The 21,165-nt window shown below is 44.4% G+C and overlaps 1 protein-coding gene across 1 annotated transcript; it reads right to left on the reverse strand.

Moving 5' to 3' along the window:
* Window positions 1–310: 310 nt before the first annotated feature.
* LOC128440077 (SH2B adapter protein 2) lies at window positions 311–20,459 on the reverse strand. The gene is made up of 9 exons (XM_053422654.1): window positions 20,235–20,459; window positions 11,089–12,043; window positions 6,961–7,062; window positions 6,608–6,699; window positions 6,192–6,292; window positions 5,932–6,093; window positions 5,614–5,816; window positions 4,520–4,694; window positions 311–3,107 (listed from the first exon to the last, which is right to left on the reverse strand). Exons 2-9 carry the CDS (start codon window positions 12,010–12,012, stop codon window positions 2,773–2,775), a joined length of 2,094 nt encoding a protein of 697 aa, XP_053278629.1. The 5' UTR covers window positions 12,013–12,043; window positions 20,235–20,459; the 3' UTR covers window positions 311–2,772.
* Between the last annotated feature and the right edge of the window lie 706 nt (window positions 20,460–21,165).

Here is a 21,165-nt window from a genome sequence, read left to right on the forward strand (position 1 = left end):
GGCAATTGAGACCAGGTTGATATGGGATCATGTGGTCAGTTGTCAATTCAAGTAAACACTTTATACATTTAAAACGGTTCAAAGTGTGTTTGCAATATTGCCTATTTATGGGACATAGGCTGACAGTGCTTAATTTAACACAACCTTAAACATGAGAAAAACGCATGTTTGACACTTCAGTCGAGATGAGGTAATAGAAATAAAAGTTTATCCCTGCAAAGCGACAATTATGACTTTTTAATCTCCAACATTTCAGCCTGAATCCTCAGATTGGGACATTAACAAGTGAATAACTACAGAAAACAGGAGATTCTTTGTTCATATTTTATTCACAGAAATATAAAGTAGTATGTCAAGTACATCACTTTGTACAAAATTGCACAGACTCTTCAAAACTCACTCAGACAACAGAAAAATTCAGCTTTAAGAAGTGTTAAGAAAATAAAAGGGAGACGTGAGCCACTCTGTGATATGTGAGATGGACTGTTGCGACAGACGTGTTTCACTGAGGATGTTTCGTCAAGAAGAATCAATCAACTCTACATAAATAAGACTCGATAGGAAAAAATGTCATTTACAACAGCCGAGGAATAAATAGGTTTCAAAAATAGGATTCAAATTGGCACATGAACTGCTTTGTCTGCTCCACTCAATCAAAGTTTCACCTTGGAAGCTAAATGGCCATGCTTGACAAGACAGACGCCGAGCCTTGATATGTTTGTTCCGACTGAACTAAAGTGTTGCATATGTTTGAAGTACTGCAGCTGCTTGCAGTGATTTGAAGGGAGTCACTTGTTGTCCTGTTGAGAGATGAATGATCGATAGCTTTTGCTATCTATGCGGCAAATATTAACTTAGTGCTAACAACTAGCTAAAATAGCTTAGCACCATGCCTGGAAATGGGGACACTAGATAGCACGCCCCTGTCTAAAAGTAAGAAACTCTACCTAACAGCACCTCTAAAGTTCAATTACTAACACGTTACTTATTGTTTTGAGTTCAAATTTAAGTGTAAAAACTGCTAAAATACTTCTATTGCCAGACATGGTGATTCTTTTTGCAATTTGACTTTTATACGGAGTAAAAAATGTAATATGTGTTAGTTAGCTATTGCTTTGGAATCAGCTAATCTAGCTTAGCTAAATGGAGAAACCAACTAGCCTGGAACATCCCAAAAAAGCTAAATCTAGGCCTATTGCCCATATTCTGGCTTGTTTGTTTCATTTGCACAAACAATTTAAATACAACAAGTTATCATTTACGAGGGGATATACACTGGACTATTTCTTGGAATAGGTAATAGCTGGGAATATTCACTGGCCGCCTGGCAAATGGTTGTGACCTCGAAGTCGGGCAATGTGACCAAAACAAAACGGGTATGGTCATTTTGTGAAATGGGATTTGGTTTTACATGAACTAAACAAATGAGATACAGGTTGTTAAGCCAGCTCGCATTTTCCTATTCAAGCATGGCCATCTAGTACTGTTAACTGGACCAACTGTACTGTTCCAGTTCAGCCACACGTTCAGGCTTCACAAACAGTGCACAACACTGCCATCTTCCTAACAAACACTTCTTAAGTCCCCCCCCCTCTGCTGGATTTGGTATACTAATATCTTCAAGGCATTACTTCAAAGTGAACTCCTACATAAACAGCATCTCTAATCTACAGTTTATCGATATGATGAACTTGAATACAGAACCAGCATCAGACAGAGGGACCCTGAAAACCATGTTTTGGAAACACTACTGTAGCACACCGATCATTGAAAAACATTTGGACTCCACACACACTCATAGAAATAACCCAGTATGACACCTCGCCATATTCGCACGGACTGAACTTGTATTGTATCTTTGAAACTGATTTGTAACTCAAAATTTGACCACCAAGTACGTTGCAGCTACCAACATAACTGTGAGAACGAAACCCTTTCAGTATGCAGAGATATGTGTGATCGGTGCGTTTCAAGCAGAAACCGATGTGTAAAATAATCCCCTGCGCTAAATTCATGGGCCGCTGTGAATACATGTCAACATCCTCCTCTTCATCGCTACAGGCCACAATCCGTTCAAGTCCAAGGGAACTGTCAGGCACTAAGACCCTTTAGGCTGTACACTTTTGAGTAAAACATCCCAGAGCTAACACTAACACACCCATGATTGCTGCACTGATGTAAGTGTAGAGCAGAGACTTTGGAGGGAAACCCCACGGGAACAGTGAGGATATCCGGGACAGACTCAAAGCAGCTTTACAAACATCAATTGGACGCTCTCGGGAGCTCTGAGGGGAGGGACTATCTCTTCAGGGTCATTTCAATCTCTCAGTCCTTCAGTGGAGTGGTGACACGGGCTCTGCTCCCAGGGAAGTGTGGGCAAGGGTGAACAGGAAGTGGTTAGAAGAGGTGAATCAAAGCTACACGACCCCACTGAATGACTTCCTCTTGCTTTCTCCGCCTGTGTTTATCTTCGCCGTTGCATTTCCTACATCTAGAACTCCCTGCTCTGCCTGGAGCCCTCTATAGATCTGTGTACTCCCGTCCCTTGACAAGTAAATTTGAAAGAGCCTGAGGGATTTATCAGCATAGACACGTGGTTTGGCATGATCCCGTCCCCTATCTCAGATCAGAGAAACAGGAAATTGCCTTGAAACAAACAAAACAACGGATGATCCTGTGATTTGGATCATTTTCAACATCCCATGTCTCCTCCGACTTTCTGCACATCGTCCAGTCCAGAAAATACATGACTGAACCCAGCCCTGGGTGGCTTTAGTAGAAAGAATACTGGTTCTCCACAGCTCGGGCCCTGCGGGTCCCATCAGCCTCATGGTAGTCCTCGGATGCCGCGGTAGAGGCCTCCAGCAGACGCTCAGAGCTGTTGCTCCGGCTCTGTAACCCTCCTCCCACTCCTCCTCCAGTACCTGGGTCACTGCGGGAGAGGGAGGGAAGGGTGGTGGGCGATGAGGAGGTGCTCGATGAGAGCGGGGTGTCAGGGGGAGGCCCCGCAGGCGCTGTCATCCCAGGAGGGTGGAGGGCTGGCTGGGCCAAATCTGTCCGGCAACCTGTATCCCTGGGTGGGGTTGGGATTGGAGGCACGGTCGCATCTTTAGTATGCCATGGGGAGAAGAAGAAATAGATAGTTTAAATACACAGACTGAATGATATAGAATTATCTGTTTTGCTGATGATTGTTTGGTTTAGTTTTTTCTACTGGCGAGCTGTGAGCAAAGAGCTCCTTCACAGAGAAGCATGTAAACACAGGCAGTGTGGGACTCCTTTATTATCCTTTCTCTTGGTGGGCAATAACACCGACAACACTGCTGCCAAAGACACGCCTGACCAGTGTATCAATAAAGCCTTTTAAACGCCCTGAATCAAACCCTTACTCTATGTGCGTGGGAGTTAGTGCATGTGTCTGTGTAGGTCCAGTATTTGCGAAAAACAGAGGGCCTCTTTGTGGCCACCAGGGTTGGTTGGGGCCGGAGTCTCGGCCTGCATGCAAAACTCCTGCGGTATAATCGCCCCCTCACTTTCCTGTACAGGAGGGCATTCATTTCATGCCAGAGAGCGGAGGGCAGGAGCAGTGTTGGTGTGTGTGTTTGTGTGTGTGTGTGTGTGTGTGTGGGGGGGGGGGGGGGTAGGGGGTTCAGTGAGTTGTAGCATTGCTTCCTCCATCTGTACGGACAAACCTCTGCTATCCATCAACATGTCTAACTTTCTGGTAGTTTAATCTCACTTCATTATTCTTCAATGACCCACGAAAAGACCACCAAACCCTTCCCAATCTCTGCAAGTAAAAAAATATTAACTGAGGCGTTTACAAGACATTAACAAGTGAACTCGCACATAAAATGCACATAAAACTTTTAAAACATCTGTTAAGATATTGGTGAGACCAAACCAAGCCAGACAGCAAAACTGTTCTGAAGTGAGTATGGTCCATTTCTCAGTCAAATCATTTTCCCAACACTTGTTTATTGTATTCATATCAAAACTAAAATAATTTTCTTGCAAATAATCTTATACCTTCAAATTTAAATAAGGAATAGTCCGAAGCTTCTCTACTGGTCTTCTAATAGCAGGAAAGACACAAACATAGGTTACTTAAAACATTATCAATCAACATTATCCATTCCAATGTTCCAGTAAGACGTGATAATGTGACAGAAGCAGCCAAATGGAATTCAGCCATCATTCATTTTATCATAGTGTGGTTGACTAACATCTTCCTGACTCTCCAGTCAGTTTTCTTGTTCCTGTTGGAGTCAGGACAACTCACAGGGTTGATTTTCTTATTAATACATTATAACAAAGACTTTGGTGACCTCAGCTAATTTCCTGCAGAGCTCCACGAAACACAACCCAGGTTTCCAGGACCCTTCACTTAGTCCATATGGTTTGACCTCTCAAGCACTGATTAAGCATCTTTTAAGGATGTGAGAAAGTGCTGAGCAGAGTCGATGACTTTAAGCTTATGTGTGATGTCTGAGTAGTTTGAAGTTTGTCCGTTGTGTACCTGTGGTGGAGCTTCGCTGCACTTGCACATAGGAGCGTAATGTGATGTCAGCTGAGCCCCCCGACTCGAGGGGGATTGGGTGGGCGTGGAAGTGTCTCAACATGTCCGACACAGTGTGGAACCACAGGTGGTGGACGTGGCACTGCCCGTTCTCATTCACCGACAAGCGCAAATGCTGTGAAAGTGTTGGAAAGAGAGGGAGCAGGGAAAGAAAGAGAGCAGAAAAAACAGAAAAAGGAAAGAGGATTTCAGTGTGAGACACAATTACGATCTGAAACAGACAGGCCGAGTCAGAGGTCGGGACATTAACTGACAGGCGTCTCGCTGTGGGAGCTGAGAAACCGAAATGCCAAGGCTGACACTAGAGGAAGAGGCGGCTGCTGACACTTCCTCAACACTACCGGATGGCAGGATGTGATGTGCAGGGATCACGTTACATAAGAGAACACAAAACATTGACATTACGCCATCGTTTCCAGACCCTGAGCAACTTGGTCAGCGCTGTGAGCTGCAGCGGCCACATCCCAAATGTCAAGAGAACGAGACTGAGGGAAATTCACACGGCTGCAGAACCAGACTGCAGCTGGGAGCAAGCGTTTGATATTTTATAAACCATATCAAATATTAAATTATTATTAAATTCATCATGTCACCCTAAAATCACATTTAACATGCAGCTTTAATGCACCTTACAATATTCATATTTTTTATAGGATTTTTCATACTTATATAAGTGACTTTACTGCTACTGTAAGGTCAACTCAACTTGTGATTACTTATATTTCATTTTTATTTGATTTACTTTATTTTACACTTACTGTTTAGTATGACTTTTTATTATATTGTGACTGTTTTATTTTTATTGTATAGCCTTCTTTTGTAAATCTTTGTAACAGGCACAATTTGATATGAGGATCAGACTTTTGACAGTTTTAAATGAAGATAAAGTTCGTGAATCTTTTAAATTAAATCAAAAACATACCAAATATCAAAAATATATTAGTTGCACCACTGATGTACATATATTCAAGAGACTAACATCCCTCTTTCTCTGAGTCAATTTACGGTTAATGTTGTGACTCTAATCGACTCACCTTGGCTTTGCCCTGGAAGTTGAAGGTGAGGACGTATTCCCCCGGCCGTGTCTCACTCTGACGAATCACAAAGAGCCCGTGGCTCCTGGCCCCGCCTGCAAGCACCAGCTGGGCTGCACGCACGCGAGACAGCGTACCGTGGAACCATGGGTAACCTGCCAGGCTGGCATCGCCATCCGAGTCTTTTGCACCTTCACTCCCACCTGAACAGAGTCACACACATAAATTCACGTTATGTGTTTATTTTCATGTATGTGTGTATTCAGCTGGTTAGAGATTGATAACCTCGAGAGAAAAATTCTATGTCTCTGTTATTACCTGCAGAGGAGTTGGAGGCCTGAGCCTCTGGAGACTGGAGGAAGCGCTCTAAAGGCATGTGAGATGGGTGCTGGGTGAAGGGGGGTTCCCGGCAGCGGACTGAGGGGGCGCTGTAATGCTCTGCTGCTGTAGGGCACGACCTCTCTGGAGCACGATACACCCCTAAATATGTTTTTTATGTATTAACATGTTTGTTTGGATCAAAATATTTGATTTTGTCCCTTTTAGGGGACAGTGTGTGCTGCTCGGTCTGTGCTCACCCTCAGACAGCAGCTCACAGCTGCAGGAGGCCACCATGGAGCAGTCTTTGGAGGCCTGACCATGTGGACACGACGCCAGCTCGATGTCATCGCCGCTGTCCCTGTACACAAGCAGGAGGCTCAGGACAACCGCAAAACGTAACACACAACTCAACATACATCCTCGTCCTACAAACAATAATCCGTCTGTTTGACATCCTGAGCTGCACCGACTGAAGTCCAGTGACCCAGGAGACGGTTGAGGAATGTCAGCGGTGCGAGTTTGCCCGTGTTTGTGCTCATGCTACCTGTCAGAAACTCCACTAATTTGATGATTAATGACTGTTTGTGTTACCCCTCCCTCCCTCCATCCTATTCACCCTACTCCCCCTTCTCTCCATCTTCAGCCAACAGCAAATATTTATCTGGTGGTTTACCCCGGGTCTGTGCAGTCCTGAATGTCAGCAACCCAGGAGTTTTTCTGCAGCGAGTCAATGGTTTCCAGGATGTACTCTCCCCCATTTTCCACCTGTGGAAGCAGCCAAACAGTGCGATCACACACTGAGCTCAGTTCCAACGACCGCATCATGGCACAGAACAACACAAATCCAGTGTTAACTCAGCACGTGCATGGGCTACTTCATTTTCCAGCAACTTGTTTTGTTGTTATAAAGCTGTCATCAACATTTCAAGCTCTATTTCTATGTTGTAAAAAACGGGTTATTCCCATCACGCTATTCAACTCATGCAGGTGCAGTTGTGCAAAATTAGCTGTTTGTGTTGTTTCTACCTTAAGAACGAAGGTGTTGTCCCTGTCGGGCATCTCCAGCGGCATGGTGGTCCTCACCTCCACGATGGCTGACAGAGGGATGCTCACTTTAGGCTTTGAGGACTAGAACCAACGCAAACAGACACATAGAAGCTCAGATTAATAGTGTGAGGTTTAACTTTCGTTTTTGATTTACAGGACATCGTCAGGTGAACATTCAAATCTGTCATGTGTTACATTTCCCGCAGGTTCCCCACTGGTCACCTGAAACCAGTGGCCACAGGCATTATGTTTTCAGAGGGTCGGTTTGTCCCATTCTTGTGAACACTAAATAACGCCATTTGTTAAAATGTTCAGTTGGACACAAAGATGACCTGATGGCATTTTGGTGGTCAAAGTTCAAGGACTCTGTAACCTATTTTTTTTTTTTTTAAGATTTCGGTCTTGTGAACACAATATCTAAAAAAGGCCTCGGGGGGGATTACAAACATTCAGTTGGAGTCGCAGATGAACTGATTTGATTTTCATGGTCAAAGGTCAAGGCCACGGTAACCTTGCAAAAGAGGTTTTGCCTTGTGATCACATTATCTTTAGAATGCCTCAAGAGGATCCTTTCAAATTTGGCCCCAATTGTCACATAGACCTGTGTCGAATGATTAGGATAAAGAGTTCAAAGGTCAAGGTGACAGTAGCCTCTTGAACATGAAATCTCAAGTGTACCTTTAGGGATCTCCTTAAAATTTTGACAGGTCGTCAATTTGACTCAAAGATGAACTGACTAGATTTCAGAGGTCAATGGTCAAAGGTCACTGTGACCTCATATTACTGTAAATTAAATATGTCAGGAGCACCTGGAGGGCCTGAAACTGCTCCGGCTGGCGGAAGCATACAACCGCAGGCTGGTATTTCTAGTTCTCTATTATTATACTTGTTGTTTTGATCATTCCAACTCTAGAGAGCGTCACAAAATCTAAATTAAACCCTTGAGGAAGCAACTGCACCTCGGAAACATTTTATTTTACTACAAAAATAACTCTACATAGTTTTATAAGTTAGTGATTACAGGTTTAAATACTACCTCTCTTTATTTAGGACATATTTAGTGTGAAACACACCCAGCTTCTCCTAAACCTCAAACTTCTTCACACAATCATAATGAAGGGGAAACGAGCAGTCTGAATTCCTGGCCCAGCCGTAGCAGAAATGAACGAAACCCTCCAGCCAATGTTAAAAGACCAGAAGAGAGTTTATCAAACATGACACAACCTAAAAGAAACGACTCCACAGCTCTGGTTTCACGCAGCTTCTTATTGAGCGCTGCATTTCTCAGTGATTATTCCTGTTGACTGACTAACAAACATAAAACAGGATGAGATTACAAGACGGTGAACACAGTAAACAGCCTGGCCTCAGTTTGCCCTCTGCAGAGAGTTGGATCTCAGATGATAATCTTAACAGACCCAAAGAGTGTGTGTGTATGTGTGTATCTGTGTCTGTGTGTGGCTGCACAAATTTATTTCTATGTGTCAGGGGAGACGGAGTGAGAAGGAGGCTGACTGATGGTCTGGCAGAGGCTTATCAGCTGATCTGTCTGGAGTAACACGCTTCTCATCTTGATCTGTGCAGCTGGCTGCCGTCCACAACCCCAATGATTTTCTCAGGATCAGATGTCACAAGCCACTTCCTGTATTAACGCATCGGGCCGCTTCCTGTACTTCTCTACTTTTGGAAGCAGAAACCAAATGTCAGCATTTAGTTGGTGGAAACCAGTATTAACCAGTGCACATGACACAGTGTCTACATATATATTATTACATAGAAACGATTATAATAATACATTTTGTAGAAAATTCAATCTTTAGACCTTCACTATTAAACGTCAACCTTTCTAAAGGGTTACTCCACTCGAAAAACTAAAATGATATGTGCTTACAAATCACTAATGGCCTCTATCTATCTATCTGCTTGCCTCTGAATACACTGAGCAACATTCATATTCATAAGGTCAGGTTTGTGTCTGATCACTTGATAAATGCTTCATGGGACGGTACAAGTGTGAATGTGGATGGACGGTGAAGAGGACATGGAATCAAACCTGTGGCTACAGCAGGTCTCAAACCTCATTCCATGAAGTTCATTAACTCTCTTTGTCGCCTTTTTTGTGGGCCAGAAAGAACCCATTAACATTTGGTGTGGATCCAGGAACTTTAATCACCTTCTTTAACATTGCAAGATCGACAATTTTGGGGAGTTTTTCAAGAGATAATGCAGAGATCTGGATAATGATCCAGATGTTTCTGATCTCACCAGTGCAGCTCAGGTGTACTATTGTCCAAACATTCACGGCTATCGATGATAATTAAAAAACAAACCCAAAACATTAGCTTTTTATCTCTTTATTCTACTGGATTTTTTTTTTTTACTTCAGTTTAAACGGTGTAATGTTATTTTTGGATCACAGATAGTTCCTCTGATGTATTCCTTCTACGTTATGGTGGCTGGTGTCGTCTCGGGCCTGCTGCTGTGTCATGATGCAGGCAGCTAGCACGCCGCAGTGTGTTGCCTCCGCCGCCCTGAGCAGCCGGCAGATTGATAACCCTGACAGGGACGGAGCCAGACCCAGGCAGCCAGGAGCGGGCTGGAGGGAGATTTTATGAGTGCGTTTATCTCTCCGACACTGTTGACTCTGTACTATTATGATTTGCAAGAGCTGAATAGGACGGCAGTGATAAAACAACTGGGAGCGTGTCTGCAGGTCCGGCCTGTGGAGATGTGTGCGTTTAATTAATGTGCCGTCGAGGCTGAAGCATCTCCTCATCCCTGCCCAGTCCGTGGCTGCTAATCATTTCCCCACGTGTAGAACATAACAGATGAAACTGCTGAAGCACAATCATTACATTTCATTTGAGACGATCCCCTTGTGGCTCTAACTGAGTTTGGCAGAGTGTCTGAGTGACTCAAAAAACTATTTCGGTTCCTGTTTTCATTTTGTCGTCTCGGCCAGTTTACCGGAGAAGAAAAAACAATCAATACTTTTTCTTTTTTTTGCACGAAAGGGAAACTTTGCGATCCCTTACTCTCAGAGAAATCAATGGGAAATCCTCTCTCTCTGTATCCGCCCTCAATCTCCGGTTTTCTGTACCAGCTCCCTCACCCCTACCTCCCCCTGCTCCCACGTCTGCCCCCCACTTGTCCTTATCCCTCTCCCCCCTCCGTTCCCACATTCCCACCAGCCACGATCAAAGCCCGGTGGCAGATTTACACACACAAAGCTGCACAGGCTCGCAGCCTTCTTAAGGTCAGGGGCAATGATCTGGAAATCCCATACAGAAAAATGTGAGGTGGGCACGCATGCACGTGAGTTTGTGTGAGTGTGTGTGTGCGGTTCAACTAAAGGTTGTGTCACCCGGGGTCAGAGAAACTGGATTAACGGGCCGATCCATATCTGGGTTCCATGTAGGGAAGCAACTAATGATTATTTCCATTATTGATTCAGGTGCCAATTCTTGTTTCAACTCTAATCTAATCTAGTCCTGCTCAACAGGAAATGTGCTCGTCCTCCTGCTTTTTAAACAGTGGCAGCACAAAATGACATTCCACTTAACCTAGAAGAAGAGGACGTCTCTGTCCAACATGGTAATCGGAGGGACTGCGATCATTCAGTGCTTTTCTCATCTTATCGACCCCTCAGAGAGCTTTACTGTACGAGTCGTATTCACCCTTTCACACAGCACTTTTTCTATCACACAGCTGTCAGGGGCAGTTTGGGGGTTCAGTGTCAATTTGGCATCCAGATCGAGCCACTAACCTTCTGGTGAGTGGACGACCGGCTCGGCATCCTGAGCCTCAGCCACCAAAAGATTACAGGACCATACTTAGATGAAAACATGGACATTAAATAAATGATGTATCGACTACATGTTGTTCTATAAGAATCGTGAACATTTGAGGGAATGTGTTAATTTTCACTAGCTTTTATTTCAGATATGTATTAAAAAAGAAGATAATTAACTGACAGATAATTTGGCCTTACATGTCATTGCCGCAGTGTATTCACTTATTCATTCATTCATTCATTCATTCATTCATCTATCATTCATTGTGTTCCTCAGCCCATCTGCTCCTCCATGTCGGTGTGTGTTTGTGTACCTTGGGTGGTACGTAGAACTCCAGCAGGAACCTATCCCCTCCTTCCTCCCTCTTCGTCTTCCTCAGCAGTAGGCGACACTTCTGCCATTGTGCGGCGCCCATACAGTTTGTGTCATCAGCCACCATGTACCTCAGCACCCCCTCCCTCTGGATTTCCAGCAGCTCGGCCTTGTGGCCCTGGGAACCCCTGGGAAGCCGCAGCTTCTGGGACCACCTCTCTCCCCCCGCAGCCTCCCCTCCTCCTCCACCTCCTCCTCCAGCTCCCCCGATAGCTCTCCTGGCTCCAGAGGGAGCGTCGGGTTCCGGGGAGGCCCGTCTGTGCCACATCTCCTTCACCCCATCCACCACACACAGGCTCATGTTCCTCAGGGAGAAGCCTTTCTTGAAGCGAGCCTTTGGGTGATTGACTGAAACGTCCTCTGAGCTGCGAGACTGTCCCAGAGCAGACACCTTGTGGGCCGGCTGGGGGCCTCGAGCGGCACTGGTGCCACTGCCTCCCCCATCAATCCCTCCCCCTCCGCTGTCCATACTGTCCAGGGATTCACTTGAAGCCCCAGCGTCCTTACGTCTCTGGTAGAGGTCGTGACCGTAGGATGACGGGCAGCCCTGGATTCCCAGGAAAGGAACAATGCTGTACTTGGGTGCCGTGTTGGAGCCGTCCTCCCCTGGCGAGGACGCCTGGTTCTCCCGGGCCTGGGTCACAGCAGCGGAGAAGCACTCCAGAAAGTGTTGGGCAAAGTGCTGTGAGAAGCTGACATCTGCGCCGGGTGAGTCGTAGCACGGGTTCTCCGACAGGAAGCGCTGGAACTTGTCAGCGAAGTCTGCAGCAGAGGCTCGAGCATGGAGCTCACAGAACTCTCGCCAGTCAGGCAGTGGGCACGAGGAGGAGAGCTCCGGGCTACCGGGCACCACCGCTCCGTTCATCACTGGGCCATGCCAACCCACCGAGAAGAGGCTGGGGAGGAGGAAGAGGAGAGCAGTGTTAGTACAGAGTGTAACTACCTGCTGTGGATCAGACTCACAACAGCTGCAACTGCATGTGTGATGGTGCAAATAAGAAAATATAAAAAAATGAAACCAGCTTGTGTCTGATATTTATATTATAGAGAAAGAGCAGCACAGTGGTGCGAATTTGTGGTGCGTGTCTTCTCCAGGTACTCCGGCTTCCTCCCACAGTAAACTCTAAATTGACCATCGGTGTGAATGTGTGTGAACATTTGTATTTGTATGTATGTCGGCCCTTCGATATGCCGGCTACCATGTCCAGGATGTACCCCGCCTCTTGTTTCATCTCCCTCAGCCTTATAGATATGGATGGATATCATCGAGAGAAAATAATTATTTGTATGCAGATGTTCTGTTACGTGTTTATCAGTAAATTTAAGTACAAATATTAAAAAAAATCCAGTATTTTTATGTCAACATTATTTGGTTTTGCCTTAAATTTCTCCCCAATATTTTCTCTTCCAACACCATATCCAGGTGTAAGTCGCCCTACCCCAAGAAAAATGTCACCATAGTGTCATGTAGGTATCAATCCTTTGAAAAACAATTATCGCCAAATCTGTTTATCAGATAAAAAATCTGATTAATTTCTGACAACCACTGATTATAGATTATATGACGTATCTGTCAGATGAGATTAACAGCATCTTTTTATTCAAACACAACTGTATTATATGTCTCCTCTTTGTGTCCCGTACAGTATTTCTTTAAGACCACAGTCGCTCTTTGTCCACTCATCCTTTCATCCCCCTCCTCCTCGACATGTGTGTGTGTTTGAATGAGTCACTCCTCAGCTCTGCCTCCCTCTCCGGTGCCAAACCACATCACATCACTGATAAAACTCTTTGCACTCTGGTCTGTGGTGGGGCCCTGACACATAGAGCTATACCACTGTAGAGTAAGTATATCAACATCCAAGCACTTTTCCCCACGCTCCTCTCTCTCTCTCTCTCTCTCTCTCTTTCTCTCTCTGCTTCAGCACATCACAAGACAGCATCAGTGAAAAGTGTCAAACACACATTGGTTTGATTATTCATATGTCTGTAAATCATGATGAAAAGATGTGGCGTCTGTGTGGGGGTTTACTCACAACAGGCGCTCAACATGCACATTTTATACATTTGCAGAGTGTCCTGGAGTTTCTCCTGCAAACAGATCTATTGTCATTTCCCAGAATATCAGTTTGGGTTGTCTCTTCATAAAAGGAGGAAAAAATCTCCACCTGAATTAAGCCTCTCTCTCTCCTCATTCCCTCTCTCACAGATGTGGAACAAACAATATGCCAGATTAGAGAGTGGATAGGATAAAAAGATCATATGATCAGAGGAAATTCACACAAGAGACAGCTCTTTGAAGGACGATCTCTAAGGTCATCTCGCTCTCACACACACACACAAACACACACACACACACACACAGAGAACTGCTGATGCTGAGAGCTGGTGACAGAATTTCAGAGGAACACTATAATGGATAGAGACACTATAAAGTAAAGGAAATGTTGGATTAGAGATTAATAATAAATCTGCATGTTCTACCTCATGTTATGAGAGAGGAGCGATTTCATAACCTGTCATCAGGTGATGGATATGTGCTGCGGAGAAGGTTCTATGCAACTTATAAATCATTAACTAAGAATGACTTATTCAGAAAGTTAATAAATGTATGAAACGAAAAGTAAAATCCCTTTCATTCATAAATACATCACTTCATTCCCTAACCAAGATAAACTGCGAATCACCATTTGTTACAATAATGTGTGTGGGTGTGTGTGTGTGTATTTCTCAAACTTCTGCCCTCCCGCAAAGATGAGGATGTGCCTCTCTCAAGGATACTGAAAGCCTGGCGACCACACACACACACACACACACACACACACGTCCACTCCCCGAGTCAGCATGAAACTCAAGCCACGAGACACTGGAGGAAGTGGACAGCATGAGGGTATTCTGGGGCTCAGCAGACGGAAGCAGACGACATATTGCGCAGCATGCAGGGATATAAACCGAAAGTGATTGGCAGAGAGAGAGAGAGAACTAAACGTGTGTGTAGCTGCTGCACCGCATGTCCGACAGGAGTCACACAGCATCACATTCACTGATTGAACATTAAATGTAGGTCAAAGGGAAACATGATGATGAGTTCACAACCACAGGGACAGTGATCAAATCTCAGTTCATACTGTACAGAAAAATTGTGGAACCTCAAGATGACGTTGTAGGTAACAAATCTAAGCTACAGTTAGCCTGCCATACCAGCACTAGCAACCAGGGGGCAGATCTCAGAAACATGCTACATGAGAATGTTATGATGTCCAAGTACTTGGACATATGATGTCCAAGTACTACTCATAATGAACAAACAAGATCCCTTTAAAGTGATTTTAAACTGTGTGTTTTAGAAGTTTAAATAATATCTCAAAATAACGTTTGATTATGTTTTTTTTTAACATTATTTTGACAGAGCTAATTAAACTAGCTTAACTTCAACCAGCCTCAACAACAAGATGGTGTTTAGACATCAATGCATCACATCTAATGATATCATGTGTAAAATAAGTCTGGAAAAGATAACTTGTTATACTTCATAGCAGCAATGGCAGATTTTTTTGTGCCGTTTTTTTTGCATGCTCAGCAGATAGGAATATTTGGTTGTTTATACATCAGGAAGTTCAATCAATGGTAATCATTGATTGAACTTCCTGATGAATAAACAACCAAATATTCCTTGTCTTTTATCTCGGTTTTTGGTCTCCACCTACTCCCGAGGGAAATGTCTGGCTCTTCTGCGGCTAATTGCTCCCATTTGTATTCTGGCTTTAGCTGCTAAATGTTTCTGTGAGCTGTTTGTGATCAGTGTTTTTTTTTTTGGAGCTCACTAAAAACAGCTGCCTGCTGTGAACCAAAAGCAAATCAATGAACTGAGTTTCAAGATGAAGCTGCAGATTCAGGAGCTGCAGACCCCTGTCACACAATGTTTTCTATATTTTCATAAAAAAATATTACAGGGGCATCAAGTAAATTTCACTCTTAATATCGCTGTGCTTCTTACTTTAAGTAGGATTTTCTTCCACTACTAGATGGGGTCGTGTTTTTGCTCTGAGGACCGGCTGCTGAAACAATCAGTGAGTGTGTGGAGGTGGAGGAGACCAGGGGAGCGTAAAGAGAGCGAGAGGATGAATGAGCAGAGACACCATCAACCCCCCCTTCCCCCACCACCACCCTCAATTCTTTTGCTCACGGTCCAACGAGGGGAGTTGTGGGGAATCTACACTGTTAACCTCCATCCCTTAAGGCCCCAATAACGCCTTCCTCCTTCCTGTACCTCTTCTCCGTCTGTTGTAGAAATCTACCACCGCCGTGCCCCCTCTTCCTCCCACTTCTTTGCCCGGGGGAGCGCGGCTGATATCTCTTTCAGATGGTTGGGAGTTGTGTCTGTAACATTAAACTGACTGAGGAGGACAGGAAAGAGACATTACTGCTCGGGGAGAAGCAATCAGCTGCAGCCTGCAAAACACATCGTACATGATCCCCCCGCCTGGTGCAGCGTGTAGGGCCCTCACAGGACTGAAGTGTGCAGAGCCAGGAATCACACACAGTATGCCTGATTGATACTGTGGTGTTGTGGGTAGTCGCTACCGAGGAAAGGACATCCTGGCCAAGAACGCCGGACGTGCAAAGATTTGTGTTTTTAAAGCTGTGTGTACACATACCTCTGTGAGATAAACACTGTACATGTTGTTTAAAAGACTCCTATATCGTCAGACACACACGTTGCTCTCTGCCGTCGCAGTTTCCTGCCAGAAGCTCGCTCTCTGTGATTGGCTGATGTGGATGATTGGTGATGTTGTGCTCCCACCCTAGGGAGTTTGGGCCCAGCCATGTTTACTAAGATTAGCCTGCTCCACAGCACAGCACACAGCTGGCAGCACACCCAGTACAGTACAGCAGAGAACACACACAAATACACAACTCTACCTGAATCCATGGATTATGTGTCGTTATTAAAGATGTAAATCCTGCATACATGCCCCGCCCCTCGGGGAAGTTGAATGGATATCGGTTCAGGAGTTTTTGTATAATCCTGGTAACTAACAAACATACGGTAATGAAAACATAACCTCCAATAGTTGTGTTTTACTTTGGGTACAGTAACCGTAAGAGAGTAAATACTGACGCTAGTTGTCCTGGCTATACTGAAACCAAGCAGAGAATCAGGCGATGCAGAAATCCACATGATCGCATGTCTGTTTAGTTGTGCTGCTCCACTGCAGGAGGATAGAAACAACAGCCGACAGACACACAGGAGGGGAACTGACTCACCTGGAGCAGTCAGAAGTTATCAGAGTAGACATGCAGGTGTTTGTGTGTGTGTGTGTGTGTGTGTGTGTGTGTGTGTGTCTGTTTGCTCTTGTACAGCTATCTTTGTGAGGACCAGTTTGAGCCTACAAACTACAGAGTGAGGACCCTTTGGGAAAGTGAGTGCGTGTGCGTGTGTGTGTTTGTGTGTGTGTGTGTGTGTTTGTGTGTGCAAGACGATGCCAACAAAGAAAAGAATGAAACTGCATGTAAACCAAAGTTTAACATCTCAATTAAAAACAGGATGACGGTTGTGGAAGAAAAGCAAAGGAGATGTAGACACGAGATAATGATCCCAGGAGGGAGAGAGTGGCGATAGAGAGATAGAAGTAGGAGAAAGAGCAGATATAAGGGCTCGGCAGTAACAGACTTCCACCCACGTCTGTCCACAGTTGGTTTCATCCGTCCACTTCAACCTTTAACCCACGCTCTGATAACCTCGTCCCCGCCTCATGCCACTGAGCGGCGTCTGGAGAGTTTCGATCAGTCCCGCCGGTCTCAGACGTTATGGAAGTAACACAGTCCTGATCCAGACACTGATACACCCGGCGACATAGAGTTACCTGTGTGTTCAGACGCAGGCGGATGGTAACCAGAGATAACGGGCCAGACGGTGAGAGGACGTCGAGGACAGACATCCCTCATCACGGCACTGTAACTGCACACGAACAAACCGGACAGCGCTCGCCAGCCACAGTGAGGCTGCACGTAGCATCACCTCATCACACGTATTAAACTCATTCGTTAGCATGTCCTCTACTAGCAGCTCTCTCTCTCTCTCTCTCTCTCTCTCCCTGGTGAACAGTGACAATGTGTGAGCGCAGGCATCCATATGGCAGCCAGTGATAAAGGACGGAGCGCGTGGGAGACACACATACCGCCACTGACTTCCATTTCCTGCCTCTCACCCACCAGGTCTAACTAATTTCACAGATGACCACAGGCCTCTCTCCCAGAGACGAGTGTGAGTGTGTGTGTGTATGAGTGTGCGTGTGTGCGTGTGTGTGTGTGTGTGTGTGAGCAGCGAGATTGTCGCCCACTGGAATTGATGACGTTTTAATTCAGCATCACAGAGTGAAACTGATGTCGAATAAAATAACCCGACCACAGTAAAACCAGCAAGTGCCTCTCAACACAGGGCTGCATCTTAGACAATACAGTTTTTAACAGTTACTACCTTTACTCAATCAGTATTTATGGGTGTGATTAACATAGATCAGACAATCTTTTACATTTCAGGAAATAGTGAAATATATATGAAACAGTTTCCAATAAAATACTTGTATAAAATGAATTGTCCTGATGAAACTGAGAAACTGATCATATACTAAGATATACTAAGATGGAAACAACATATTGATAAAGAAATATTTTCATAGTAAATATCAATGCTGTATGAATGTGGGGATAGTTCAAATCTTAAGGTCCAGTATGGCAATGACTAATCAGTGGTACTGTGGGAAGTTGTGTTGGTCCACCATCAATAACATCTTACTACAAAACGAGCCTTACATAGTATTACTAAGGCCGGTTGCTATGGTAAAACTGCTGCATTACTACATAATAAGCATCAGAACATATCATCAAAGAATCAAATATGATACGCATTAACGCATTGGATTGAATTATATTCCAGGGGGTCTGCAGGGTGTTTGTGTTACTCCATACACAACATACAGTCTATAGCCTGGGTAGTGTGTAAAATGTCTATAGCTATTGCATTAGTCAACAACTTGGATGATGAATACTGGGAATAAATAGAATACAAATAAAATCTGAGCAGTTTTATCTGAACATGTGCAGTGATGTAAGGATCTATAGTGAATGCTGTGTCACTTTGTGGTGGGGGTTCTTGTTAATGTGTCCACTCCCTGCTGTGTCTATCTACACACCGGCTGAAGAGCTTAACTTTTAGAGTAGGATTTAAGATTTAAGAGGGATGCGGCTTAACTATTACAACAAAACAACATCTTGATTAGGAGTATTATAAAACATAAGCTTTGGGAGAGGGAGGATAATAAGCCATTTCCTTTGATTACAGCAAAATAAAATCACAACATAGTGTCAGGGAGCCTCATGGGAGTTTTTATCAGATTATTACAGTGATGAGAGCGTCTATATAAACACATCAGGAGTTACTTTGAAGACAATTCACCTCTCAATTAAGGGTTCTAACTGACTATATGACATATTTTACAGCGACGTATTGGATTTACACTACACTGTAGGGTGTTGTTGTTATTCTGTCCCGCTCTGAAGCCTCGCTTGTGTCGCATCACTTCACATTAAGAGCTCAGAGGAACTGAGAGAAACTGAACATTGAGCGAGAGAATATTTTTATCTTCGTCAATTTTAATCTAGAGGATGTAGAGTAAATATCACAAAGAAATCCACTCTAAACCCGCTGCAGCCTCATAGTATTAAAAGAATATTAAATAAAGGCCTTTATAACACATTAGGATTCGTACATGGCCAACAACTCTCATCCAAGAGGTCTCTACAGCTCTAAATCAGAACATAACACATTTTGCAGCAACATATTGGATTACATTACACTGTAGGGTATTGGTGTTATACGCTAGTTTGGCATCACTTGGCACATGAGCTCAGGTTGAACTTTGAGTGACTCTTTGCACGATTTGACTTTAAAAGGAACGATGCCGAAACATCACAACAAAACAAGGACAGGATTTTCACTGAACCCAGTGCAGCCTCATGGGAGCATTATCAGAATATCACAGTGATGTTATGTCTTTATGAAACATTTTGGATGACACTGTGTTTTTTTTCCGTGTTATTCTGTCAAACCCCGTGTGCTTCTGCTGGATTTCAAATGACCACATTATCATTGACATTATGAGCTGAGATCAAGTCTGAGAAACTGAACTTTGAGAGACAGAATTTTTGCATCTTTGCAAAAATTTGACTTTAGGGAAGCTGCATAAATATCACAAAACAACAGTCCTATTAGAATAGAATAGAATTGACACTAAATCCAGTGCAACATCATGTGACTATTATCAGAATAAGACTGCATATCCTGGTCAAATGGGGCTTATTAAGACTCACATTAACTGAGTGTAGCCTATGAAAAAGACACATGAGAGAAAGTCAATAACAGGCCTAGAACAGGCCTATCGGAGGCCGGTGAGCCTATTTAAAGCCAACAGTGGATCGTTGTGCAGGCTGCGTACTGGACTTCATGAATGGGAATCAGCAGCAGCAGCAGCAGCCTCATGCTGAATGGCTGCTGACAGATCCTGGTCCAGGGAGGAGGCGATGAATGGGAGCCTGCGTGCGCGGTCACGAGTGGGCACACTGGTTTTGGGTCAGTTGGAGCAGGGCCTGCACGTCCCATCCCATCACATCCGGGCCCTGCGCCACCCTGACACTGACCAGACTTTACTCCCTCAAGGCTATTAAATGGATTATCAGAAAAGCCCCTTTACACCCATCCTCTATAACGAGCCCACCCCCCTCAGGAAGCCTCATCTACGGCCAAACACCTAAAAACGCACGACTGCCATCAGCCGCACTTGTTCTCTCGCCCCAGTGAAAGCCGATCTTTACGCAGAGGCTGAGTGAGGGGATGAAGCGCCCCCCCCCCCCCCCCCAGCACCTGGAGGTTTGTTGTTGTTTTCCTCCACAAACCACGATGATGACGCGTCTCTGCTCACATCACCAGCGCGTTTAAAGCATCTGCAGAACGAACCTGATCCGGCGCGTCAGGCCGGTCCAGGGCGCACAGAATCAGAAACAACACGCAGCAGCAGCAGCTCTCACCTCAATGCAGGACTGGCTCCATGACGCTGGTGTGTGTATGTGTGTGTGTGTGCGCGCGCGCGTGTGAGGCTCTGCTGAGAGGATGTTCACTCCCCAGGATCACACATCATGCAGCTCCGTCTTCTTCATCTGATGCGTCCTCCTCCTCCTCCTCTCTGGTTTATGGGAGCAGCTCTGCCTCCATGTCTCCGCTCGACGCACTGTGCTGCTGCTCTGTCTCCGGCTCTGTTCACAGACCACTGACAAGTCACACAGGGGAAACATGATACATCCGGCACCAACCTTCAAAATAAAGCTCCAATGTGGTATGGGTTTGGGGACCCCTTAGTTCAGCAGTGCGAGTGACAAAGGGGCCACAGATGTCTTTTTATGGGTGTTGGTCATTTCAATGCAGATTTCTGGTTACTCTGATAACTACTTTTCAGTTTTTAGTACTTAATGGTTATTTACCAGTCATTTTATTGGAGGTTTCCTGAAAATAACAAATATGAGTTTAAGAGGTTTTGCTGACCCAAGCGATTTTTTTTGATTATATTTATCAAATAATTCATTTTATCGGCTAATTGCAAATTTCTTTCAAAATAAATGTATAACTACAGGCAATATTAACTTAAGCCGTGCACAGTGGTGCTGCATCAGAATCATGTGTTACGCTGTTTAAATTGAACGTTGTTTAATATTATTAGGGCCCGAGCACTGACAGGCACTGACAGACAGTGAGGCCCTGTTGAAATTGTAAGGTTTATTATTTATTTTTTTAAGGCAAATGAATTGGCTTTTTGTTATTATACATTTTTTCTTCTTAGTTTAATTAAAGAATATATATATTTACCTCCTGCGCAGAAGCGGACTGCGCAGGATTTACTTTATTTTATTTTATTTTATTTTATTACATTTCTAAATGAAGTTGACTTTGATCAAAACATCACAA

The sequence above is a fragment of the Pleuronectes platessa genome, chromosome 5 (assembly GCF_947347685.1).
Source record: "Pleuronectes platessa chromosome 5, fPlePla1.1, whole genome shotgun sequence".
Lineage (NCBI taxonomy): Eukaryota > Metazoa > Chordata > Actinopteri > Pleuronectiformes > Pleuronectidae > Pleuronectes > Pleuronectes platessa.